The following is a 15,755-nucleotide window of genomic DNA, read 5'->3' as shown; positions in this document are numbered from 1 at the left end:
GTGAGGCCGAGTGACGCCCTTAGGCTGTGTGCACAAGTGTGTGTGTTTGCGTGTGCCTCCGCGCGGAGGTTGATTACTGGCTCCCCGGGACCTGTGTTGTGTGGTTGTGTGCTCAGGATTCCTGCGTCGTGTGTGTGTGTGTGTGTGTGTGTGTGTGTGTGTGTGTGTGTGTCTTGATGGGAGCAACCGCCCCCGCCCCTGCCAGCTGACTCCCTGTTATACCTCCCTCTAAGAGGCCGCGCTCCCCAGTAGGGATCCCCACCCCTCAAGCCTGGCGGTCGGGAAGTCGGGAGCCGCTGGGGTTCCAGACAGGCGGAGAGGAAGGGAAGGGCCAGGCAGGCCCCAGCCCCGCCTCCATCCCGAGGGGCCCCGGCCGGGGTTGGAGGGGGACGCCAGCCCTTCCCACTTCCTGTCCAGCCGGTCGTCCCCTCCCCCAGCTTCCTCTCCCGCGGGGCCCCCGAGGCCCGGGCAGGCGTAGAGGAGGGGCCTGCGTTGCGAGCTAATGGGGGCGCGGCCGGCAAGCTTCTATAGGGGCCTCGAGCTGGCGGCTGCCCAGCGCCCCGGAGGCCACCGGCGGACGTGGGAGCCAAGGGCACCCTCGTCGTAATACCCGCTCCCACCACCGGTCTCCGGCGCCTACTTCCAACGAGGCACAGAGAAAGTGGCTCCCCCTCGTCGCACAGCGTATATGTGACAACTGTGACACTCCGGCCCCGAGGATGCCATCCCAGGCACCCCCTATTTATCTCCCAGCGCTCGGTGGCTCCCCGGGATTCTGTGTGTCCTGCGCGGGTCCCTCGGCCTTTCTGAGCCACGGTTCCTTGAGTCGTGATCTCCAGCCTCCCCACAAACATTTATTGAGCATCTGCTGTGCGCAGGGCTCTTGTGGGGGCTCTGGGGACCCAGCCAGCACGCTTTGCTACTGCTTGTGGAACTGAGATTTTGATGGGGAGGGCTGACCGTCAAACGCTGGCGTGTCCGTAGGATAATTTCAAGGAGTACCACATGCTGGGCAGAGGGAGGGGTTCCCAGTGGAGAGGATCCAGCGATGGCCAAAAGGGCCGGGCTCCCAGGCAGGGTGGAGGCAGGCGGGCGGGTGGGGGGGTGGGGGGGTGGGGGGGTGGTGGGAGGATGGAGAGAAGGAGGGAAACGCAGCGCGAGCTGCGAAGGGGGAGGTGCGGCGGGCTGAAGCGACAAGCGCGGTTCTCATGGCAACCGGGACGGATCTCCAAACACAGCCTCGGTGCCCGCGGAAAAGTCCGAGAAAAGGGAGATCGGCCCCACGCGGCGTCAGGGAAGCGGAGCCGCTCGCACATCCAAGCAGGGCGCCCTCCTTACAAGAGCAGAACCCACAGAAGGGCCTTACCCCCACCGCACCCAGAAGAGGGAGGGGCTTGGGGGGGAGGGGAGGAAAGTTTTCGTGGTTTTTTTTGTTTGTTATTTTATTAAGGGAGGGGTGGATCTGAAAGATCTGAAAGCAAAATGTTCAGACTGCAGCACAGAAGTGCAAAGGCCCTGAGGTGGGTACACGGTTAAGGTGCTGGAGGCAGAACGAGGAGGGCAGTGTGGCTGGAACAGGAAGAGGAACCGGATCGCTCCCGAGGGGACGGGTTGGGATTCGTTCTAAGCAATAAGGAGCCACGGGAAAGTGTGTAGCCTTGAACGGCAATCCGCAACAGGATTTTAAGAAGCTCCATGGGGCTCCTGGGTACATTGAGATAGCATGGAGGATGCAGAAGGTTGCCCGCGTAAGAAGCCCAGGTAGACAGGGGCCCTGGGCCAATGGCAGACCCGGGAATTGATTGGGGTCCCGGTGGGGACCCGAAGCAGAGACTTATTAAAGTCTGGTCGGAATCCTAGACCCGCCATTCCTTCATCGGCTCCCGACTGCCCCTGTGTGGTTGTGCGGGGACTGCAGCCTTGAGCCAGTTCTCTGCCTCGGGATCACCACCGGGTTGGAGGCGGTGCCTGGGCAAGCCCGTAGCGGACTGTGCTCCTAGGGCTGGGGCGGGGTGGGAGTGGGGGGTTGAATGGAGGAAAGTCTGTCCCTCCCCACTCCCTGCCAGCCCTTCCATTCTTCATACCCGCCCTTCACAGGCCCACCTCCCGGCCTTTGCACGGGCTGTTCCTGCTGCTGCCTGGAGGGCTCTTTGGCTCCTGGCCCTGCCTATTCTAGTTCCTTCTTCCCGCCACCCCCCTCGTCTCCTTCCTTCCCCTCTTTCTCCTCCCCTCCCTCTTCCTTGCCTTCCCTGGCCATCTCCCCCAGATTAGTGGTTCAGCACTGGTCTTGGTTGAATTTGTCACTGTTACGATAAAATGATGCATCAAATACTCTGTTGACAGCCTCTGCCTCCCCCCGGATCTGTCCTCCCTGCGGACACAGCCCTGGCGGCCGGTGAATATGTTGCAGAAGTCGCTGGGAAGCCTGGTTTGGGTTTTCCTGATGATGGTTTTTCCTCTCCACTGGAGATGGAAGGAGCATCCCCCCCCCCACTTCTCATTAAAGTGGCAGGCCTTGGGAGGGGCCCGGATTCGGGATGGGGGCTCCTCCCCAGCCGTGCGTGGGAGGCGGGCCACAGCTGGGAGCAGGGTCTGGGCCCTGAGATGTTTCCTCTCAGAAGCTGTAATTATGGGTAATTTTCTAACTGCAACACAAAAATTAAAACCCAAACAACATCGGGAGGGGAGAAGCCACAGCAGCTGGCCCGAGTGCTAGAGCAGGGGTGGGAGTTCTAGCCTAGACCTGGTGGGAGGAGCAAGGCCCCCAACCTGAGCGCTGGGGGTGGAGGGGGGGGGGTGGAGGGGAGGCAAAGTCTCCCGGAAGAGGCAGAAACCCCTTGGAGTCTCAGGTTTCCTGTACTCCAAGACTGATCGCCTGGAGGTAGAAGTCCCCGGATGGATGGAGATTGGGCCTGGGTTTGAATCCTGGCTGCGCAGGTCCACTGAGAGTCTTGGAACCGGAGGCGACCGAACCCCCCAGCTTGCAGAGCTGCTGCTGAACTCTAGGCAACCGAGGGGACCCTGGATGACTAGGAGGAGGAGCCTCAAGCAATTCTACAGCCCCGCCCATCAGCACCATCCTCAACAAAGCTCCGCCTGAGCCAGTACGCTGAGCTACCTCCAGTGCCTTCCGTGGGCTCCAGTGCCCATAAATGAAGTGCCTGTTCCTTCTCGTTGCATTTGAACTCCAGGGCCAAACCAATCGTAAGGAATTGGTGGGCTCAGCCCGGATCAGATCATCCCTGGAAAATTCGCCCAGCAGCCTCATTCCCATGTTATAGACTAGAACAGGGCTCTCTGAGCCCAGAGAGCTACTAAAAAAGTCACACGGGTGACGCAGAGGCAGCACCTCACCCACTGGCATGCCTGCCCTGTCTGGGTCTGGGATACTCACTCTGAGAAACTGGAGGCATTCTGCGGAAACTTCAGGCCTGGGGGGAGGAGCAGGGAAGAGAGGAATGAAGGAGGGAAGAGCCTGTAGCAGGTACAGAAAGAGTTCCACAGATAAAATTGAGGCTCAGTACAGGGAAGCAACTTACCTGAAGACACACAGCAGAGAGTGGAGAACCAGGTATCTCTTTGGGCAGTAAAGGGGAGGGGTCTTCCCTCCCCCCCCCCATTTGGGAGTCCATCACTTAATAGTAACACTGGGGAATGGATGCTTGCTAAGCACCAGAAGCTGGGTACTTTGTGTCCACGGTCCTGTTGTATGCATCCAGCTCATCCCTACCCCAGGGCCTTTGCATGGCAGTGCTCTCTGCCTGGGATACCTTGCCCCCAGCCCTTCCCCATGGCCTGCTACTCTTCATCCTTAAGGCCTCAGCTCCCACATGTCTTCTCAGAGAGGCCCTCCAACCCGGGTCACATTGCCCCGTTGGATTTTCCTGAAAACCTTGTTTTTGCACGTTGATTTCCCACATTTTCAGTAGTCCATGAGTTCCACGAGGGCAGGGAGTTTGAATGTTTTGCTCAGTGCTTAGAACAAGTCTTGGCACACAGCAGGAGCTCAATAAATACCTGCTGGCACACACATGAATTAAAAATGATCATTGTCCCCTCTGCGCTGGGATCTGAGGCCTTCAGTGTCCTCAGTGGTCTTAGCCTGATTGTGACACAGACCATCATTACCATCCTCCCTGGCCAGGGTGGAGTCCAGGGTTCAAAAGGGCCAGGGACCAATTTTCTGCCTCTGCCCAGGCCACTGAGGACTTACAATCCCAAGTATGGCCACACGAGGGCAGCAGAGACTCGCAGCACCAGCTTCTAAGGGTCTTCCTCTCCCACCCCCCTCCCCCCTTCAAGCCTCACCTTGGTGCACCTTTGGAACAGCACTTGAGATCTCAAGCTTCAGGCTTGGAACGTAGTCAGCTCCTCTTGACCTTGCCCATGCCCCCAAGTCGGCTTCCAGATATATATTTACATATTTATGTGTTGAATTATTTCATAGCAAAAAAAAGAAGAAGAAAAATACAGAAAAAAAAATCACCCGGTTCCTCCACCCCCCGCCCCCAAAACTTCCCATTTTGAACTCTGCCCTGCATATCTTTTTTTCCCCCTCACTTTATTTTCTCCAGAGGTCTTTCACCAACTTTTCCAAGCCATGAACCAAACCCCTCTACACTCTGTTTAACTTTTTCTCCACTGCACTCCTACTTCCTAATCATTGCACCTTCCCCACTGGAATATCAGCTCCTCAAGGAAGGGCAGGAGTTTTGCTGCATTCAGGAGGCACTCAGTAAATATTTGAGGGATGAATGTAATCTTCATAAAAAATTAAACAATTAGGGGCGTCTGGCTGGTTCAGTCGGTACAGCATACCACTCGTGATCTCAGAGTGTGGGTTCAAGCCTCACTTTGGGAGTAGCAGTTACTTAAAAATAAAATCTTTAAAAAGAAAAAGAAAAGAAAACCTAACAAATAAAACGAAATACCCTCCTTAGTCCACAGCCCCAGGCAATCGCTATCATGAACTCAAGTTCAAATCCATGCATCCAGGAGTGACCTGGAGACCTGCAGACCCCGCCAGGTAGACGTACGCGAATGCATCTTGTGTTTGAGCACCGTGCAGCCTCATGGTCAACCACACGGATTCTCGGCTGACCCTCAGTTGTTCTTGAGCCTTGGGCAAGCTACTCAAACACACCATGCCTCAGTTTCCCTGTCTGTAAAATGGACCAGGGGTCTTTTCAGTTCCTATGAAGCGTAATGACAGTTCCTATCCCGAGGGGCTATCGTGAAGATTGCATCCTTTTTTTTTAAGCGTATTTTTATTTAAGTAATCTCTACACCCAATGTGGGGCTTGAACTCATGACCCCAAGGTCAAGAGTCAACATGCTCTACTGAGTCAGCCAGGTGTCCCAATCACTCCACCTATCTTAATTTGGGGTCCCTAAGAAGCAGGTTCTAAGAACAGAATTCAAGAGCATGGACTGTTTAGGTGGTCATTCCGAGAAGCCCTGGTCGAGGAAGAGACAGAGGTCAAGGTGAGGAGAGAGAAGGAGCCCTTCAGGGGGGTACCAACCAGGGGGTTCCCAGGGGCTGGTTTCCCAGGGGGCCCTCAGGGACACAGCCCAGAGCGTGCCTCAGAGATGTCCTAAGTGAGGTAGGAGGAATCTGAGGCATTTATAATCAACGCTCCTCCTTCTGTGGCGGAGGGCTATTCCCAGGGGAGCCCTGTGGCCCAGCAGCTTGGCCTCCCGCAGCCTCCCACAGCCAGACCAAACTTGGCTCTCGCAGGTGGAACGTGCTTGCTGACCGCAGCTGCCTCAGCGATATATTTTTGTTTGCCCCCCCCCACCACCCACCTCACCCCCCCTTACAACAGCATTCACTGACTTCTAAAATTTCACCGTAACCAACATGGCCACGTGACTTCAGACTCGGTCTTTCTACTCATTCAAAATCAAGCTATACCTTCTGATTCAATCTTTGTCCATTCGATGGACCATCATTGACCCCCTCCCCCTCCCCCGTGGGACACTCAGCCAAGTGTCCCCGGTGCCGTAGGCAGGCTCGTGTTCACACCTGCTTCTCAGCCCTTCACAGCCACCCTCTAGGGTGGTTTTCGCTGTCCTCGTTTTACCCGAGAGGAAGCCGAGGCATAGACAGATTAAGGTACTGGCCTTGGGTCACACAGCGGTGAAGTGGCCAAGGAGACCTCAGTCATCGCTTGCTGGATTAACGCCTGGTCCGCGGCCGCCCACATCTACCCACAGTCCGGGCTTGCCCCTAAGTCAGCTTTGCTGCCCCAGTGCAGCCTCTGCTTGTCACACCTGCCTCTCTGGTCCTGACCTGCTGGCTCCAGAGCCCCTCAGACACCTCAAGATCCAGGCCTCTAGATGGCCTCTGCTGCTGGGTTGGGCTGCCTGGCACCCTGCCCTCCACCCTCCCCCAGATGAGACTGGATCTTCAGAGCAGCCAGACCTGGAAGGAAAGGGGGGGGGGGGGACGTCTGGTGTTCCAAGGCTGCACTTTGAATACATGGAGATTGGAAATGGTAGGACAGGGCTTAGGGCAAGAGATCTGGGGGCCTGGACCCCAGGGGTGGAGAGAGGGGCAGATTCTGGGTAAGTGTGAGAACCCAGGAGCAGGATGAGGTGGATAATGGGAGAGAGCAAACCCTTGATCCACTTCAGCTCCCAGTCTCGGAAATGTTGGGGGCAGGGCCCAGGCCGAGGCCTTACCCAGCGTAGGTGGGTACATGGGGGTCAGAGGATGTCGGGCAAATATGGTTAAGTTGTGGGGGCCACACATTGGTGGCCCTGGGTCTGGGTTTACCCCCAGGGAACTCTGTATATCTATCTTTGTCTTTAGTGGAGGGTCTTTTGAATTTTTCTGACTATTGTTGGGGGGTGTCTGAAGGTCTGTAAAGGTCTCTGGGCATCCCTGGGGTCTTGGGGATGTCTGAGTTTCTCTGGGTATCTCTGGAAGTTTCTGTGGGTCTCTAGGTGTCCTTGAGTGTCTCTGGAATCTCTCTGTCTTGGGCTATCTGTGAGGGCCTATAGGTATTTCTGGGGTCTTGGGGATTCTGGGTTGTTTTAGGTATCTCTGGGGGTTTCTGAAGGTCTCTAGGTATCTCTAAGGATCTCTGAAAGTCTCTGTGCTGAGAGACTGGCCCCGCGTGGGACTCAGACCTGTTTCAGACTCAGTCTCGGGACATGTCAGCCTGGAAGGAGAGGGAGTGTGGAGATGTACCCTCTGGAAGCTTCTGGTCCCCCTCAGGCCGTGGAGCCAGAGCTGCCCTGCTCCCCATAGCCTGGCCGTGACCTTCTGGGGCTGCAGCAAGCAGGTCCAGACCCCAAGTCCCCCAGGCCCCAGACCTGTCAGACCCCTGCCATGCTCCAGAACCCAGGACCTCCCCAAATGCCGGGAACCTCCAGACTCCTAAGCCCCAGGACCTAGGCCTCCCAAACTCCAGACCCCTCTAAATGTTCCAGACTCCAGGACCCCCAGGTCCCCCTGACCCACCTCCAGAACCCACTATCCCAGGCCCCACGCCTGACCCTCCCCCCCCCCAACACCCCCAGCCCTTGTGTCTGGTACTTCCTCATTTTCTCATTTCCTCCTATTCTAGGAGGACTTAGCCCTTAACTCTGCGGATTCCTCCCAGGGTGTGGGGCATAGGGGACATCCACCCCCACCCAGGCCCGAAGCTGGCTGGTGCCCCTCTGTCCCTCTTATCCCCAAAGCCAGCGTGTCTTACATGTGTTTGCTGGCTGATTTCTGTGTTTTGCATGAAAAACCTACGTGGTGAATTTCTCCCTCCCATCTGCCCGCTGCTTCGAGGTAACCGCGGGTATTTGTTTTCCGTGTTTCATCCACGGTTTCTCTGGAAGAACGAAATGAAATCTAGAAGTTTACTTTTTTGGCTTTTTTCAGTTAATGTTTTCTCTTGGAGACATCTGCTCTCACCTAGGTCTGCTCCCACCCCCTCCACCCCTCCCCAGACCTTTGCCACAGTCTGTTCCATCCCCTGGATGCCCTTCTCCCACCTCCTTACTCAGTAAGTCCCCCTCATCCTTCTCCCTAAGGCCTCGGCACACAGTAGGAGCTTAATAAAGGTTTCTGGGAGAAATAAATGAGTCTTTGCTTCTCAGTCCATAGAGACCCGTCATTTTGTTTCTATGACTCTGTGGCACCCCCCCTCCAGGATGGATAAATCATTATTCATCTACCCAATCCCTTAGATTGCTTCCTTTTTTTCTCCCCCCCCCCCCATATAACAACATTGAGATGAATCATCCTTAACCGTGTCATCTCTTGGCCCTCCCTCTTTGTTAAAATTGTTCAAAACACACTTAACATAAAATTGACCATTTTCACCATCTTAGAGTGAACGATTGCGTGAGTTTTTTGTACATTTACAAAGTGTTTTGTGAGCACCACCTACCTCTGGCTCCAGAACATTTCCATTGCCCCAGATGGAAACCCCATCCCCCTGCTTCGCCGCCCCACCCTCACCCCAGCCCCCTGGGGACCACCAATCTGCTTTCTGTCCCTAGGGATTTGCCTGGTCCGGACGTCTCGTATCAATGGAGTCATAGGCTCCGTGGGCTTTTGTGACTCTGGCTTCTTTCACTCACCCTGATGTTTTCAAGGTTCATCCATGACCAAGGGAGCGTCAGCACTTCACCACTTTTTGCGGCTGAGTAACATTCCGCTGTCTGGAGGCACCACGTTTCATTTATCCACTCCTCAGTTAGTTCATGCCACCGCCGCCCTTGTCACTTTGTCCACATGAAACATTCAGGACAGTCCCAGCAGCGGATGCTGGGGCAGCAGGCACGAGTGTTTGGAACCCCCGTGGCCTCTGCCGGTCAGTGTGCCTTCCACTGGGACAGCGCCACATGTGATCCTGAAGTGGGGCACGGGCTTCCCTGTTTTCCCATAGCCCGGCCAGCGCAGAACATCGGCACACTTCTGAATCTTTGCCAGTCTCATAGGGGAAAACAAATGACGCCTCAGAGTTGTGATGTGCAATTTTTCTGTTAGGAAAAAGTACCTTTGGGTGCGCTGGAACGACAATTTCCAGCTCTTTCTAAAAGTCTCGGCTCAAAACCTTTGGCCATCCCTCTGAGTCTGAAGAGGGGAAGGGGCAGAGTTTGAGGAGAGGGGGAAGCATGGGGGGGGTGGGGTTCAGCTTCTCACCGTCAAGAAGGCTCTCAGAATTTATCCCACTTTACAGATGTGGAAACTGAGGCACAGGGGGGTTAAGATTGCACAGTGAGTCAGGGTCTGGAAGGGAATTGAACTGGGTCTGCCTGACGCTAGGACCCCAGGGAGGCGGAAACCCTCTCCTAGCCCACCCTCCTTCATCTACTCTTGTCACTACGCTTTGGGTCTGACTCAGGTACCTGTCTCCTTCTGGAACGCTGGTCTCCTGCCCAGGTTCCCCACCTCCAGACAGCAGGCTCGCTCACTCTGGAGGAATCTTTGGACACAGCACTCCTCCACTGCTCACACATCTTCCTTGGCTCCCCACGGCCCTGGGAATAACGCCCCACTCCTCCGCCTGGCTTCTGAGGCCGGCACTGCCCACCGCCTGCCCACACCACCACTTCCTCCTCTTAGCCTGTCCATCTAGCCACTCCACTCCTAAATGCACAGTCCCAGCCCACCATGCTTTCTCAAGCTGCAGGGCCTCCACGCCTGTTGTGACTTCTGCCTGGAATCTGCTATGCATTTATTTCTGCCAGCTACTGTGACTCACCCCCAAGTCCTGAAATCAACGTCTCCTCTCCCAGGGAGCCCTCCTCGCAGCCCCCTCCACGGTGGAGGCATCACTGTACAGGAGCAGGAGCTCTGAGTCTGTCGGGGAGGCTAGCAGCTGGGAGAGTCAAAGGCAGGTTTTAGGAATTCTTGGCAAAACTCTACCCACGGGTTGAAGCCCCAATTCTAATGCTCCCTCCTCTAGGAACCCTTACCGGACTCTGTCCCTCCCTCTGACCCTGACCCGACTCCACTGGACTGGGTGTGTCTGTGGCTAGCTCTGCTCTCTCCAAAGACTGGGTTGCTCCACCAGAACCTGGCCATAGCCGAGGCCTTTTGGAAGTCCAGCATGGGTGATTGTTGAATGAATATGTGAATGCGTGGCTTGGGCGGCAACCGAGTTGAGACCAGGAAGCGAGCTGATGAGATAGCAGTCATTCGGGGTGTTAATGGGGGACATGTAGTCACTGGGTTCCAGCAAGAGAGAAGCAGGTCGCCCCTCCCCCTCCCGTGAGAATCCTGGGCCTGAGGTCTTGCAGGGGGGGGGGGCGTGTCTCTGTGTCTTCATTCTTCCCCTCAGCCTTGCACCCGGACACCAGTTCCTCTTCCCCTGAGTCTCTGGGTGCGGATCCTGAGGAGCGCCCGGGACCAGAGCGAATCCGCAGAGGGTGCTGACCGCTTGGGCCCTCTCGTGCAGGTCAGCCAGCACGCAGCCGTCCCGCGCCAGAGCCTTCCAGCACCGCCGAGGCAAAAGCGTGGCGGTGGGACCACAAAGGTAGGACGGAGGCGCTAGAACTGGGGTCCGAGAAGGGGCCTCAAACCAAATTGTAGGGGGTTCCCTTCAGCAGCCCCACCCCAGATCAGCCCAAGACTCCCAACACTTCGCAGTTCCGGAAGAAACAATTAGTTGGGCCAGGGGCGGGCCGTTTCCGGGGCAACCGCTTATTTTGCATATGGTCCCGTCTTGGCCAATGAGGGCGCCCGAAATATTCGGGGTGGGGAGGGGAGGGGAAGGGAAACTTAACCCGAAGGGGCTCCACGGGGAGAAGGGGAGGGACTGATTGGGTCGGGTCTCCTCCTCGCCTTCCGAGACCTTTGGGCCCTGGAATTACGTACCGGGTTCCCAGAGGGGGCGACTGGGGTCAGACAGAGGCTAGAGCCGACCAGAGGCGAGGCACACTAGAGGCTGCGTTTAATCATGTCCGAAGGAGCCTGAGTCACTCTGAAATAATAATATTAACATTGACATTAATATTAATACACAGGCAGTGAGGGTGAAGTGTCCACAGGCTAAGGTCGGGGCTTGGATTCTGGTGTCTCTGCCTAGGTTGCTTGGATGGGGGGCGCCCTGGTGTGGATGCTGTTGTTGCCGCTGCTGCTGCAGGATCCCGGCAGCCAAGGATTGTCATGCAACGTGTCCTCGTGGGACGTGGACTGGACCACAGAGTTCACAGCCACATGCCTGAATTTCAGCGGCCAAGGCCTGAGCCTGCCCCGGAACCAGTCTCTGCAGGCCAGGAACGTGGTCCTTCTTGACCTGTCTGGGAATGGTCTTCAAGAGCTACCACTGCCCTTCTTTGCCCTCCTGGGAAAGCTGGAGGTCCTAGATGTGACAAACAACCCACTGGACCGAGTGGACAGGGCACTGGCCATGCGCTGTAAACTTGACCTGAAGGCTGACTGCAGCTGTGTCCTAGAATCCTGGCACCAGGTCAGACGGGACAACTGCTCTGGCCAGCTGCCTCTGCTGTGCCTGGACACAGCTACTGGCGCCTGGCACAATATCTCTACCTTCCTGGAGGTTGGCTGCCCCCCTGGCCTGTCCGTGATGACCATCGGGGCACTGGTGGCTGGTTGTAGCCTGCTCCTTGGGCTCACCATTGCTGGCCTAGTGCTGGCCTGGAGACTTCGGGGACACTGGATGGTCAGCAGCCACGACCTGGACAAAACATGGGCTGCTCAGGATGGTTCCAGGTCTGGCTTGGGCAAGCAGCCGAGGTATAGTAGCCGAGGCCTCAGCCCTAAGCCCCCAGAGGCTGTCCTGCCCAGACCCTCCACACCCGACTATGAGAATGTGTTCGTGGGCCAGCCAGCTACCAGGCACCAGTGGGCCGAACAGGGGTGAGTGACTCACATCTGCCTGCAACACTCTGGAGGCAGACGGCGGGGATTCAAATCCCCGCACCGCCTCTCGTAGGCTGTGTGATTTTGGGCAAGTAGTTTCACCTCAGGGCCTCAGTTTTCTCATCTGTAAAATGGGGATAATAACAGCCCCCACCTCATGGAGTTGGGATAAGAATTGAGTTCCTGTATCTGAGACACGTTTCCCCCTTCGTGACCTGCAAACCCAGTTTCTGGCTATCAAGGATGGGGAGAGGGGATGCGCGTGCTGAGGCAGAGTAGGGGCTTTGCAGTAGCAGTCAGTGGCCTGGGCTCAGTTCCTGTGTGACCCAAGGGCTGTCTCTGAACCTCTGTTTCAGTCTCTGTAAAATGGGGACAGCTCCCCTTTCCCCATCTGCCTTTGGCACATGAGATGCTAAGAAAGCTGTGTCCCTCTCCCCGCCCCCCCCCCAACGAAGCCCTGTCACCTTCAGATTTGGCTGGACTTAGATGGGTTCAACTTTTCCAGGTTGGCTGAGGGAATGAGGGAATTTCGGGCGGCAGCACCAGCAGGGGCAAAGACCTGGAGGTGGAAGAGAATAGAGAATCTTCCGTGAATCGGTTTTGCGAAAAGCAAGACATCAGAGCGGAGGCTGGAGGGGGCTGGGAGAACCCCAGCAGGAGTGGAACAGGATCATGGATGGGTTTGGGCAAGGGAATCCACAAAGTGGGGAGGCTGCTGGGAAGCTGCTGGTGAGAAATGAGAGAACATGCAAAGCAGATGCAAATTTGGCTCAAAAGCAGAAGTGGTCTGTGGTGGGGAGCTGAAAGGCACTGGACTCCATAAAACAGCTCATGTTCTGATGCTCGCCTCTGCCTCACTGTCAGCAAAATCTCAGGGCCAGTCTCCGCCAAAAACATCGTGATGCGATCCAAATGATATCGGATGTGTCATTCCCACCCTACGTTTTAGTTGTACAGGCGGAGGTTCTGGGAGACAGGGGGATGACTTGCCCAAGGTCACACAGTGATTCCAAAGCAGGGGCAGGAAACAAATCCTGGCTCTGAGTCCTGTCTATCCCACATAAGCATTTATGTATTTTGAGGGATTCATTCTTTTTTTTTTTTTTAAGCCTATTTGTTTTGAGAGAGAGAGAGAGCAAGCAGGGTAGAGGCAGAGAGAGAGGAGAGAGAGAATGCCAAGCAGGCTCAACCCTGACAGCCCAGAGTCCAATGCAGGGCTTGAACCCACAAACCATGAGATCATGATCTGAGCCGAAACTGAGAGTTGGATGCTTAACTGACTGAGCCACCCCGGAGCCCCTGGAGTGATTCATTGTAAAGCATGAATGACTGATAGACACAACTTGCCCCAAATAGCTTTTGTTATAAGAGGTAACAAGGAAGTATCCCCCAGGGGCATCTGGGTGGCTCAGTTGGTTGAGCTTCAGACTTCGCCTCAGGTCATGATCTCATGGTTTATGAGTTCGAGTCCTGCATCCGGCTCTGTGCTGACAGCTGGGAGCCTGGAGCCTGCTTCGGATTCTATGTCTCCCTCTCTCTCTCTGCCCCTCCCCCGCCTGTGTGCATGCACACACACTCTCTCTCCCTCTCTCAAAAATAAATAAACGTTAAAAAAAAAAAGAGGTGCCCCCCCCAACCTGGGGTAGGGTTCTAGAAGCATGTTCCAGAGGCAGGAAAGTTCTTCTCTGCGGGTCTTGCCTACCATAGCTAGACGTTGCCAAGAAACTGCCTCCTCCTCTATGGATCTGGGACTCTGAGATTTATTTCTGTACTGAGGCCACAAAGTCAGTTGCTTCAGGAAACCTAGTGAAAACATTTCCCATTTGAAGGGGCACTGGTTTGGCTTTAGCCACTTGTGTCCGTGTGGCTGGTGCAGCTGGAACTTCTGACTTTTCAAGAGGAAACTGAAGTCTAGATTTAATGTAAAAAATGAGCAATGATCTCAACTTTAAGGGGGAAGACGATTTGACCATGGGCTCGAGGTCCTTGTGCCACAGCATTACAATGCTAAATCCACGGAATCTTCCCTGAATCTCTGGCCCCCCCACCTCCTTTCCTCAGAGAAACTTGAGAGGCTGGGAGAACACTGCCCTGTGCCTCAGTTTCTTCACATGTAAATACTGGGGGGGGGGGGGATCTCAGCTGCCCAGAACTTTCTTTGCCTCTCAAAGCTGACGTGCCTGCACCCTGAGTCCTCCCTCCCCTCGCATCTGTTTGTCTCCACAGGGCCCACCCATCAGAGGATAGCGACTTCTACATGAATTATGAGGGCCTCGACCGTGCCTCCCAGCCTGTCTACTGCAATCTGCGGTCGCTGGACCGAGCCCCACTGGACGAAGAGGAGTATGTGATCCCCGGGCACTGAGTCTTTGGTGCCCTGAACTCACACCTGCTGCCTTCCAGCTGACTGGGAGCATTCTGGCTCTTCCCTGGCCTCCGTTTTCCCACCTGAGGAATGGGGACAGAGAAGGACCGTCCCTAAAGCCCCAGGGAGGCTCTGTAGCTCCCTCTCCAGCCCCCGCTCTGCTTCTCACCTCCCGCAGCTGCTGGAAGGGGAAGAGGAGAGGCCCTGGTATGGGGACAGGAGGGTCAATTTGTGAATGCCATTGTCACCCTCCTGGGAGAGTACTAGACGTGCTCAATAAATACTGCAGGGCTGACAAGGCTGCTGGCTCAGGGTGAGTGGGTTCCTTGAGGTGGGGATTTCCTTAAGCTACCCAAACCAGATCTCTGAGACTCCTGAATTGTTCCCCACCCTTGGTCTCTCCCCTCTGTCCCTCTTGGGCTGCCTTCCCGGGTACCTGATACCCAGGCTTAGCCCGCAGGGCAGCCCATACCAGTCCCAGAGGGATCATTATAACTTATGAATGGTACTGTGTTCCTCCCCTGCTCACATACCCTCCATGGATTCCCCAGGGCTCCCAGGACCTCAGCCTGGGGGTTGAGGCCTGCGTGATCCTGCCCTGCCCAACTCACTGGCCCCTCCCATCCCTCTGTCCTTCTGGTATAGGCCTCCTCACCACCAACTCCACCTTGCTCCTGAAGTTGTCATTTACCCATGCCATTCCTTTCGCCCAGGATGCCATCCCCTTTCACTTTGTCGCACTGTTAAATATCTTAATACAGATGCAGAACTCTGGTCTCTGGGTGTCAGGGGGCACGGGTCCAAGTCCTGACTCTGCCATTAACAGGACCTCAGTTCCCCCATCTGTACAAGGCAATTAGAATTAGTGTCTCTGCAGCTGTTTTAGCTTTAATATGCTGAGATATCTTAACTCACCCTTCAAGGTCAGGCTCAATGCCACTTCCTCTAAGAAGGCTTCCTTGGTTTCTTGTCAGGAACTGAGTCTCAGTGTCTTTTAAGAGTTTGTTCAAATTCTCATGCCTCAGCTGGGTGTCCTGTCAGCTGCTTCCAGCCTGGCTCCTGCCAACCCTCCAATCTAGGGGAGACAGCTGGACACAGGCACCCTCAGTCCTGAGAGGTCAAGCCTGGCCTGGAGGGAGGGATGGGGTCAAGGGCCCCAGAGGGAGATGAACGAAGGAGCTGAGAAAAGGGTGCATATAAGAAGGGAATCCGGAGTGGGTTTTGAAGAATGCGTTAAGTGTTTGAGAAGTGGAGAGGACACGCATACTGGGTAGGGGGACCAGCCTGACAAGCAGCAGCCTAGAGGGATAAAAAGGCCCATGGGCAACACAATGTTCAGCAAAGGCAACAGCTGTTATTTGGGGAGAGGCTCAATATGGCATCTGCTGGCTTTGGGTGACCTTGGTATTAATTTTGAGGCTCCCTTGGGTTCCCCAACACTTGGGAATGATCTGGGACGGGAGAGGGAAACTATGAGGGTCTTTACTACCTTAATTCCCTGCATGCCCACCCTAGACACTGTTCAAGTGGCCACTCCTGTCCCCAGTCATCTTTCTT

General features: G+C 55.6%; 1 protein-coding gene and 1 long non-coding RNA gene across 2 annotated transcripts; one reads left to right on the top strand and one right to left on the bottom strand.

The window, feature by feature from the left end:
* Nucleotides 1–8,468: 8,468 nt before the first annotated feature.
* Nucleotides 8,469–11,080, bottom strand: LOC124523944 (uncharacterized). Its single transcript, XR_006965139.1, has 3 exons — nucleotides 10,826–11,080; nucleotides 9,355–9,827; nucleotides 8,469–8,985 (listed from the first exon to the last, which is right to left on the bottom strand). It is a non-coding gene; the product is annotated as an uncharacterized LOC124523944 (long non-coding RNA).
* Nucleotides 10,285–14,498, top strand: LRRC25 (leucine rich repeat containing 25). Its single transcript, XM_047095888.1, has 3 exons — nucleotides 10,285–10,484; nucleotides 11,037–11,830; nucleotides 14,060–14,498. Exons 2-3 carry the CDS (start codon nucleotides 11,046–11,048, stop codon nucleotides 14,196–14,198), a joined length of 924 nt encoding a protein of 307 aa, XP_046951844.1. The 5' UTR covers nucleotides 10,285–10,484; nucleotides 11,037–11,045; the 3' UTR covers nucleotides 14,199–14,498.
* The last annotated feature ends 1,257 nt before the right edge of the window (nucleotides 14,499–15,755 follow it).

The sequence above is a fragment of the Lynx rufus genome, unplaced genomic scaffold, assembly GCF_022079265.1.
Source record: "Lynx rufus isolate CCGP_SWC_20201006 ecotype Redwood Valley unplaced genomic scaffold, mLynRuf1.p SCAF_4, whole genome shotgun sequence".
NCBI lineage: Eukaryota > Metazoa > Chordata > Mammalia > Carnivora > Felidae > Lynx > Lynx rufus.
This window is presented reverse-complemented; position numbering and strand designations above follow the sequence as displayed.